Source organism: Schistocerca americana, chromosome X (genome assembly GCF_021461395.2).
Source record: "Schistocerca americana isolate TAMUIC-IGC-003095 chromosome X, iqSchAmer2.1, whole genome shotgun sequence".
Taxonomy (NCBI): Eukaryota; Metazoa; Arthropoda; class Insecta; order Orthoptera; family Acrididae; genus Schistocerca; species Schistocerca americana.
The window spans coordinates 501670956-501682628 of record NC_060130.1 but is presented as its reverse complement, the minus strand read 5'-3'; the positions used below and the strand labels follow the sequence as shown (position 1 = coordinate 501682628).

Below are 11673 nucleotides of genomic sequence, written 5' to 3'. Positions count from 1 at the left end.
AACAAACTATTCAAGTTAGAGAAACTAAGAACAGTGCTAGAAACCTTAGGAAATTTATGTGCAAATTCCTATATGATGCATGTATTTAACATTAAATTCATAGTTCTTAAGTATGTTTTGGAAGCAAGAAATGTATGTGTTTGACACACATCAAGCCAAGGGTTTAAACAGTGGTGGCTGTTTTTGCACAAGGCTTTTTTTTTTTTGCATTCACAGAGCAGTCAGGTGTAAGATCTCAAACAGACAGTACAGCCAAGGGTGAAATGGTTGAAACATGGACTTGTGATATTTGCATGTGTTGCTGATGAATACTCTAAAAAAATTTCAACATGTGGACTTGCATTGCATGAATAAAGACTGTGGAATACAAAACTAAATGTCTGATGAACTTGAACACTATATAACAATGACAAGGGAACATTATCATCTCTGCCACACTCAGTGGTAGCAAGTAGCAAACTCAAAAAGCTGCTACTGCTTTCAGAAAATTTTTATTAAGTACAAAAATACAGCCACTTGGGATAAAAAATTTCAACAGGTACAATTTGACATCTCTTTTGAAACAGTTAAATGAATGTCATTCTGTAAACATGACTCATGTTCTATGTTACATTGTAAGTTGATAGGGTACAGCACTATGAGGAAGGTATAACTTCCCACAGATTCTGCAATGTAGTTCCAGGTTTCAGAGCTTCAATAGCCAGTCCAAGTTCTTGATTATAAACTGGTTCCCTGTCTTCATGGTTTTCATCAGCAAAGTAAGTAAGGAAAACATTGGACATTTCATCACTTGACTCAACGATTTCCTGTGTATCATCAGCAAACATGGAGCTCTCTTCTTGGTACTGGGTCTGTAAAATGAGATTTTTATTTATAAAAATTATGTGGCCATATGTAATTAAGAACTGACTACAAGCAGGGGATACATCTGTATCCATAAGTTGCCAACATTGATATGTATGAGGGTGTGCTGAAAAGTAATGCCTCCAAACTTTTAATGTGAAAACTCTAAGTTCTTTAAATAAAACAAAGATTGTTAGCATTGTACATCTTTATTCTTCATGTCTACAAATTTGTTTCTCAACATAGTCACCCTGACGTTGAACACATTTCTTCCAACAAGCGGCCTGTTTATTGATACTGTCATGGTAGAATGTTTGACTTTGTTGAAAGAGCCAGAATATCAGCCCTGCTTGCATTGCTTTGACATGATTTAACTGATGTCCTCAAATATGTTATTTATCTATTGGAAACCAGTGAGAATTGGATGGGGCCAAATCAGGACTGTGCAGAGGATGATCTGTGCCAATGACTCCACAGCATTGGATTGTAGCAGATGTCACAGTACTTGTGTGTGGTCTGGCATTGTCATGCTGAAGGAGAGGGCACTCCATGTATGGATGGGCAGGTTCTTTTTCATGCATTGACGTAGTTGCGTTACACACCACCATGTTACACACTACAATTTGGAGTCCTCTAGTAGCAGAGGGCTTGCAAATATATGGACATGAAGAATAAAGATGTTGAATGTTAGTAGCAATTGTTTAATTTAAAAAGCTTTAAGAGTTTTCACATAAACCATTTGGAGCCATTATTTTTCAGCATGCCCTTTTAGAATAAAGTTTGATCCAGGATCACTAGGAGCATGTACATTTTGTTTTAGGCGTAATCTGACTAATTTCATGAAAATGACAATTTTTGATTAAATTCACACTGAGGTGACAAAAGTCATGGAATAGTGATATGCACATATAAAGATGGCAGTAGTATCACTTACACAAAGTATAAAAGGATAGTGTATTGGCGGAACTGTCATTCGTACTGAGGTGATTCATGTGAAAAGGGTTTTCGACATGATTATGCCTGTCCAATGGGAATTAACAGACTTTGAATGCAGAATGGTAGTTGGAGCTAGACACATGGGATATTCCATTATGGAAATCATTAGGGAATTCAATATTCTTACAAGGGAAGCTCCCCATTGCACCCCACTCTAATTTAGTGGTAAGATGGATCAGTGGACAACCCATCAAAAACTGAACACAGATCAAGCATGGAAACAGGAAGAAGGCATACCAAACTGTGAAAAAAGAAGCAAAATAGGAACAACAAGCAGTCTAACTCAAGATGTGCAACATCGAGTGAGTTTCAATAGTTACGGTGTCATGGTTCTGTGGTCACGGAGCTGGACTGCCCATCGAGAGATATGTGTTCAAATCTCTTTCATGTCTCATGTCATTTTTTTTTTTTCACACAAAGTTATGAACTGTCCATCCAGCCACCGATGTGTCTGTTCTCAGTATTCAAAGTTGTGTCTGTGTCGTGGTGTAACATCTGTCTCCAACAGTGAGGTGTAACGAAGAGACCTTCAGATCTATATACCTCCTATCTGTTCTAAACAAATACCACACTATGACTTGTGTTCTGCTTTGGAAGTTTTGACTCTTGAATTCCTTTCTTGTAACGTAGTTCATGCCCATTTATTTGTTGTTTTCATTTCTGTGAGAGGTCTGTGTGACACCTAGCCTGCCCTCACTATTCATCACATGTACTTGTGATAGTAGTATGTTCTTACCACATTACTCATGTTCTATAACCAATGTGTAGTATGACAATTGGCAAGACTACAGAAGGAGGACAGACATGTCAATGACTGGACAGACAGCTCATAAATTTGTGAAAAAAAAGGGGGGGGGGGGATATGACAGAGATTTGAACATGGATCTCCCACTTTGTAGTCCAACACCTTGACTGGACAACCATGACGCCATGGTTTCCATAATTCACTTGATGTTGCACATCTTGAGCTTGAACCGTCCACTGTATCTATTTTGCTTCTTTTTTTCAGAGTTCAGTACACCATCGTCTTGTTTTCATGCTTTATCTGTGTTCAGTTTTTGACAGGCTATCCGCTGGACCATTTTACCACTAAATCTGATGGGGTTGTGATGGAGAGTTTCCCCTGTGAGATCCACAGTGTCAAGAGTGAGTTGAGAATACCAATTTCAGGCATTACCTCTCACCACTGACAAGGCAGTGGCTGATGGCCTTCACTTAATGACTGAGAGCAAAAGCATTTGCATAGAGTTATCAGTGCTAACAGACAAGCAACAGTGTGTGAAATAATCACAGAAATCAATGTGGGATGTACAATGAACATATATTTAAGGTCAGTGTGGTGAAATTTGCCATTAATGGGCTATGGCAGCAGACAACTAATGCAAGTGGCTTTGTTAACAGCACGACATTGCCTGCAGAGGCTCTCCTGGGCTCGTGACCATATCAGCTGGTCCCTACATGACTGGAAAACGGTGGACTGGTCAGATGTGTCCCAGTTTCAGTTGATAAGAGCTGATGATAGGGTTTGAGTGTGGCACAGATCCCACAAAGCAACGGACCCAAGTTGTCAATGAGGCACTGTGAAAGCTCATGGTGACTTCATAATGCTGTGGGCTGTAGTTACATAGAATGGACGGGGCCCTCTAGTCCAACTGAACTGACCATTGACTGGAAATAGTTATGTTCAGCAACTTGGAGACCATTTGCAGCCATTCACAGACTTCATGTTCCCAAACAACGATGGAATATTTATAGATGACAATGTGCCGTGTCACTGGGCCACAATTGTTCATGATTGGCGTGAAGAAAATTCTGAACAATTCAAGCAAATTATTTGGCTACCTAGATTGCCCGGCATGAATCCCATCAAACATCTATGGGATGTAATTGAGAGGTCAGTTGATGCACATCATCCTGCACTGGACACACTTTCGAAACTGAGGAAGGCAGCATGGCTCAATATTTCTGCAGTAGACTCCCAACAACTTGTTGAGTTCATACCAGGTTGAGTTGATGTACTATGCTCGGCAAAAGGATTGGCATTCTCTCTCACCTTGAGTAAAAGCATCATAAAACTGAAGACAACAGTACACTAAACCTGCTACGCTGTGTGGCAATAGCTACTTGTTATGAATTATGCAAAATTTTGTATCTGACACCAAGATAGTCAACAATATTGTTTCATAGGAGGAAACATTAAATGTAGCCACAGTTGTGAATGAGTAATCCATTAATACTGGAAAATAACTTATCAGCACCAACAGTTTCAGGTAAAACATATTTAAAAAATATAACCATTCAATCAGTGACCTAACTACAACTACTAATCATTGTCAATAAGAAAGTGTTAAGGTCAGTTTACACTCAATGGCACTCAATGGAAAATCAACAGAGGAGAACGTCAATGCCAAATACTTCCTACTGCAGTTGTAGTTCACATTACTAAACCTCCACAGTTTGCTAGTTCATCTCACTGTGTTCATGTATGTTGCTAGATTTTGTTTTTTCATTCCTTATTATTCTTTCCTGTCACTTACTAAGACGAATTTATCATAAAATAAAATGATATTTTCCTGTTCCTAGGAATCACCTTCGAGACACAATGTACTTACACATATTGTGCCACACATGTTCAAAAATAAAGTTTAAAATGGATATTTATTGTACACACGACAAAAGAGGAGGTTCTACTTACCAGCTGTCAAAATTGTAACAGCTAAAAATGATAATATTAATAAAAAAAGAACATTGAAAAGGAGACAGTATTGATAAGGAGACGGAGCCAATTTGATAATGAAGCATGTAAAGAGGAAAGTAAGGAAGGCATTGTAAGGGAATGGAGATATCAAGGGGGAATATGGTAAAGTAATGTGTGCAAGCATATGCTTCAGTGGAGATAACAGCATGACTACAATCAAATATGTACACAAAGACAAACTGTCTACACCATAAATGACAGATATCTGGTTACTGAGTGTCCTGTGCAGTGTTCTCTTGTTTTTCAATACAAAACACCATACACAGCTGACAGTGCAGCAGACATACCACATGTATGCTCTTTTATATTTATTTTCCCTTGATTATACATGGTTTTTCACTGGTGGGACTAGAATATGTGGTACAAAACACCACTCACATTCCTAAGAGTCAAGGATAAAAGACGAGTACAGGGTAATTACAATTAAAGTTACAGTTTAAAAATGCTGTAAAGAAGAACCACTGCTCAGAATGACATCAAATTCTGACAATATTATCAACCAAGGGGGGAACGTTAGGGTGGAAAAAAACCCAAGACATAATGTACATGGATTCAGCTACAAATGACAGATGAATCACATTATGACAGCTATTGTGTGAGTTGTGCAGTAAAGTAACCATATTGTGCAATGTGCATGACTACTCAAGTTTGGGACTTAACAGCTGTGGCAATGTTACTTAGGTAAGCCCATCCAACTAGGCAAGGTCGTACCACATCAAGATGAGAAAAATTGTTTTTTAACTATCCTGAGAGCAAAAGCCACAAAAAACAACAATGATATCAGTTTTAAATGATGTGAGATTGGCACAAGACATGTTCAACACGCTGTCCACTGTTTTGTGCCACATGTTGAAATCAACAAACAGCATATTCCACAGCAGGCTGGACTGTGTCAGGGGTCACTTTCAGAATGCATCACACAATGTGTGCCTTCAATTAAGCTATATTTGTAATTGTAGCACTGAACACAGCACCTTCCAGATAACCCCACACCCAGAAGGTACAGATTAAGATTGGATAATTTGGATGGCCAAGCTGTAGGAAAATGATAGCTGATAATTCTAACATTTTTGAAATGCCTCTGCAACAGCTGCTTCACTGGCTGTGCAGCGTGCAGAGAAGCACCATCTTGCATAGAAATGATCCTACCCACACATCCACACTGTTGAAGGGTTGGAATGACGTTGGTGTGCAAAAGCCTCTCATAGTATTTACCAGTGACAGTACACGTAACAGGACCTGCAGGACTCATTACCTCCAAAAAATATGGGCCTACAATAAACCATGTCATCGAACTCCACCATACAGTACCTTCAGAGAATGAAGCAGCACCAGCTGATGTGGAGCAGATTTTCTGTTGCCCATGTTCTGCAATTCTGAGTATTGCCATTTTCTTGGAGATGGAAATGGTCTTTGTCTGTCCACAGAATGTCCCATGACCATTCATTGTCTGCTTCCATGGAAGCAAAAAATTCTACAGCAAATGTTTATGTTACGGGTCAGCATGCAGCAACTACTGAACATAGATAATTTTGTATGGGTAGCAAAGTGGGAGGTTTTGTAGAATTTTATGCACCCAGCTCACAGGCATGTCCAAAGTTTGGACAGTTCTGTGTGCACTGCACATTTACACACCTTCTTATGAAGCTGGATCAACTGTTTCCTCCCTCTGCACTTCAAAATAACCAGTCTTTTCAAATTTTGTAATCATTCCCTCCAGACCCTTGGCAGATATCAGACCAATGCCTTTTCTTAATTTCCTTGAGTGTCTGAAACTTTTGCAGAGCTACTAACGCACAGTGACAGCTATTGTAAAAGAACTTTACCACCAGCATGCAATACTGCACTGAGACAGTCATTCCGAGTGTCTCTGACATAGGTGAAGGAAAAGCTGTGTACCTTGCACCTTTTATTTTGCTTACTCTGCTGCTTACAGAGCTATCTAATGGTAATATTTTCATGATTATTATTAATTTTTTTGTTTCCATAGTGTTTCCTACTACTGCAATAATATTCTGATCAAATTTGATGTCATTCTGAGCAGTGGTTCATTTTTTACAGTGTTTTGAAACTAGAACTTTAATTATAATCACCCTGTACATTATGGAGGTTGAGCAGATGGTAGAAACTTAGTCTACAAAGAATGGAAAGTATTCTGTTAGTGTGAGCACATATCAGGTTATCACTTCAAGTCATGACCTTGGTATAGCAGCTGATTAAAAAATTATAGACAACCACAATACTGTATGGTAAGGGAATAGTTTATTCTTGTACTGACGTACGATCATTTTTGTATGCTGAGCCACAATTGCTTGAGATATCTTCTTGTACTGGATGCAAGTGCAATTGCAAGTTTGCTTATTTTTTATGACACTTGCAGCCACACTGTGAATCCAAACAACAAAAATATCTACAAGCCCGAATCCCGTCAGAAGCTGCTCGTTCTGAGACTCACTAGGTGATCCAAGCAGAAGTTTACATAGGAAGAAACTTTCCTGATTTCCATCATTGTGTGCCTGTTTGTGAATATGGCTCTCAATTTGGAAATAATTATTAGTGGCAATGTAGTTGACCAGAGTTGCAAGAAATTATGTCCCAAACTTGTAATCAGAGGAAATGTGGGAAAATTGGTAACCTTTACCTGCTTATGTCACACCAATATGACCTGAGAGTTTTTCTTTTGTTGCTGATTTTTCATGGGGTGAAGAAGAAAATCCCCCTGTAAATTTCACTTTTGTGTGGCTATCCCTTGAACTTCACTTAAAACTCCTGTTACACTCCTTGTTTCTTTGTACAGCATGTTTTGACCTGATGCAACTACTTATATTGTTCTGTATTTTAGCAAAATCAGCCAATGCAAACATTTGTGTTATTTAGTATTTCAGTGAAGTGACACTATGTGCATGTTTTAATCACCATCATTGTCTTTCATGTGTATCAGCTTGTAAGTAAATTTCTCATTATCACTTTTCTGACCAGTTACATGTTTTAAGAAGTAGTCATTGTTTATATGGAAGGTTCCAATCTTGTTTCTCATGTCCTTTTAGTAAATTTCCAAGCTTCCATTACATGAAGAAATTGTGTCAGAGAAGCTACGAACTGATGAACAGTTTCTGTCTGACGAAAGTTCAGAAGATGGAGAAGACAATGCTGAAGTAGCTGAGCATGATCCAGACTCATATGTAGCGAATATTAAGTTCACTTGTTACTATAGATTACTATATGAGTAAAGAAAGGCAGACTACATGACAGATGACATCTATTGTCATAGGGAAAGACCCAAAGGCCATAATATCTTTTCTTATAAATCAGGTGCTATAGTGCTGGCTACGCCACCAAAGACTCCCACATAAATCTTTCCTCTTTATTTTGATAAATTGATGGATAACAGTGCTATGTACACTAATGTGTACATGATGAACATTCATGAACACTTTAACAGATATTGTGACCTGGGGCATATAGATGGACCTAATGTATTGTATTTGCTTTGATGATAAAACCACTAGAGATGAGATGAAAAAGACTAACAAGTAAGCTGTTGTGTGTGATCTTATTACACCATTGCAAGATAAGTATGAGGAGCACCCAAAAATTTTCTCTTCAAAGGCCGTACAGTCCAGAATTGAGAGGTTAATAAATCACCATGAGCATTGAGGCAATCATCCCACCAATGCACCACGTTGAAGGTACCTGCTTGGTAAAACACTGTGTCCTACTGGGTGAAGAAGTCTATACCTGTCTGCTGCACAGCGTCATCTGACAGGAATCATCAACCCTTCAAGACCTTTCTTACTGGATTGAAGGCATGATAATCACATGGGGAGAGATCAGGACTATAGATGGATGTTCAAGTGTCTCACACTTGAGTTTGCATAACTTCTGCATTGCGACATTTGTGTTACGGGGACATGCATTATCATGTAGCACATATTCCATTCTCCAATGGATGCCTATGGGTGTTGGTCCTTCAGCAGCCAAGAAAAGAATAACAGCACATGGGTCCTGTTGGATGCATCTAGTAATAACATCACCACAGTTCACATTTCCGCATTTACCACACTCACACAGGAAAGAGACAAATGCCACACTTGTCCCTTGCTTATGTCTTGGTGCTTATATAACTGCATCGAAGTGGTGGTATGTTGCATATACACTGCAGCAACACCCTCAAACAAAAACTTTGTGATCGCCTCTTACATTTGAAATTGCATACTCCTGCAGAATGTGACAGTTGAAAAGCAGCTCCCGAGGAATACAGCATAAAGGCTTTTGTTTTGGTAGACCAAAGAACATTTTATTTAACGAATTTTGAAATACATGTAGCCTCAAAGTCAAGTGGTCTTTTCAACAAACTAAATAAGCCTACAGAAATAATGTAACATCTTGTTATTCCTCAAGTAGGTACTATCAAAACTTTAACTACTGACAACTGGTAGATCATCATGCCTCTTGCATGAATTCTATTGATAGGAACATTACAAAAGATCAAACAAGATAGTTCCCAACAATTTTTGGCTAATAAACAGAGAACTGGAGCTTCAAGTAAGTAGTGGGCCATGAGATATATTGGACCTTCAAAGAAGCTACAACCCCCATTAAAGATATCCACCACAGATAAGAATAAAATATCAGGTTTCAATAAGAAATTTATCTGACAACGCCACAATGGCCTGGAATATTTTAATAAGTGAGTTTGAGACCTATTTGGTTTTACAAAAGATGTAACAGGTCCAATCAAACCATAATCTGTTGTAGTCATCTCCATGATGCATAGTGATAGAAAGATTGATGAAGATACAGCCTCTCAGGGAAAGCAAGAAGTACGGTAATAACATTTTACAACCAAACAAAAGGTGGGGTAGGCACCTAGTGATCTATTATACAGTAATTACAATACTGGCAAAAGAGTGAGCAGATGGTTATTAGAAGTTTTTTTAAGTATATTTACCCTGAATTCATAGATCTTTTACAAATTGAGCTACGGTAATAATGTTACAAAAAAGTGAATATCTTACAAATGTGGCTGAGGACATACAAACTGACAATATTGTCAAAAAGGTGAAGAGTTCTCAAGTACACTAGTGTGCAAAACTTAAGGATGAAAATAAATTTCACATGCCCTGTCACTGCCAAGTATCATGGCTTGATGAAACTTGGACTATACATAGAAAGAACTGCTGCAGTATACTACAGAAGGAAACTGAAAGAAATATACAGTGAGATGAGCAGAAATTACACTTTTATTCAAAGACAATAATTACATTGATGTCATTGTGATTTATGAGGGTCCCCTGGGCATTACAAAAGGGGGGACATGTTTCTTAATAGGGCGTGTGATCACCATGGACAGCAATCCGCTCTGCAATGTGCTGTCATGCCGATCACAGGGTTGGTAAGGAGTTCTTGTGATAAGGCATTTCACTTCTACACCAGTACTGTTGACAACTGCTGGATGGTCAGTGGTGCATGTTAACACAGTGCAATACATCTCTCCAACACATCCCACACATGACTGATGGGATTTAACTCAGGGGAATGACAGGCTAGTCCATTTGCCAAATATCCTGTCATTCCAAGAGCTCCTCCATCTTAGCTGTTCAATGCAGTTGTGCATTGTCATCCATAAAAAACAAGTCAGGCCAAATGCACCCCTGAAATGACACACATGGGGAAGGGGTACAGTGTCACAATACCATTGACTGGCGAGTGTACTGTGCTCAATGATTTGGATATTAGTATGCTCATGCAACATTACACCTCTCCACATCTGAACATCTGGTGCATCAAAACAATCATGTTCGACAATGTTCCTGATTGCATGATGTGTTCTCGTCTCTCACCATATGATGTAATGCGCCCACGAACATTTTCGAACATGAACATTTTGGTGGTCTAGGTGTTATGGTGTGGGGGGGAAATGGTGTTACATGGGTGTACTGACCTCTGAATCTTTGAACACAATATGCAATACCATCCATGGTGTTCACACATCCTAGTAAGAACCATGTCCTACCTTTTGTAATTTCCAATGGACCATCAGAAATTAGTATGATGTCACTGTAATTATTGTCTTTGAATAAAAGTGTAATTTCCATTCATCTCACTGCGTATTTCTTTAAGGCTACCTTCTGCAGTATACTATACCAGTTATTTCTAAGTATGGTGTCAGTTTCATTGAGCTATGTTACTTGGCTGCGACACATCATGTGACAGTTACTTTTGTCCATAAGTTTTGCACACTAGTGTACATCAAAATCAATGACAAAAAATACAGGTTTATCTAGCATTGAGAGGAACAGGATGAACTTCCACTGCTTAGCAAAAGAAGAAGGTATTGCAAGTATGTACAAATGACAGCAAGCATACCATAGTATGAGCAATTTGTTCCAAACATTCATGTAGAAAGCAGACTAGGGTGATCTGCACATCCTGTGAAGATGACAACAATGGAGGAATCTATTATATCATGTAGAATATAAAATATTATTTTGAAGGAAAGACCAACACCAGCCACAATCGGGCATCAACATAATTTGATGGCAAGAGTTGGAAATTGGTACCAGACCAGGACTCGAACCCAGATCTCTCACTTAATATGAGGGATTGTCTTAACCACCTCAGCCATCTGGATATGTTCCTCATCCAACTCAGATTTCCAACTCGTCACATGATAGTAGCATCCACTGTCCTTTCACCTACTTGCTCACAGTGAGATCTGTATTCCCACAAGAGGGCTGGATCCTGTTGTGCATCTGCACTGGAGTTATCAAGGCAGTCACACCTACATATGAGTGGTGTCTGTTTTATCAGACAAGTCCAACAGAACAGACACCACACATATGTATATAGCATAAAAAATTATGTTTTAAAAGGTTACTGAAACTTCAAGTTAAAAAATCAGTTATTTGGACATAATAAACAGTCAAAATATCACTGAAATTATTATTATCCTTTTAAAGGGGCACAAATATGTATATTTTAAATAATAATCTCTTTGAATGAAGGAGTATTGTTATCTTTTTTGAGTTTCAATTTTCACTCAAACAGATTCAATGTGAGTGGTTGTGTATCAA

General features: G+C 38.5%; 1 protein-coding gene across 1 annotated transcript in view; it reads right to left on the bottom strand.

The window, feature by feature from the left end:
* Positions 1 to 223: 223 nt before the first annotated feature.
* The window catches only part of LOC124555605 (Bardet-Biedl syndrome 5 protein homolog), an 80895-nt gene continuing 69445 nt past the window's right edge, over positions 224 to 11673 (bottom strand). Inside the window, exon 8 of the mRNA XM_047129574.1 lies at positions 224 to 851. Coding sequence (XP_046985530.1) covers positions 636 to 851 — 216 coding nt within the window. The 3' untranslated portion in view covers positions 224 to 635. The remainder of the gene's footprint in view (positions 852 to 11673) is intronic.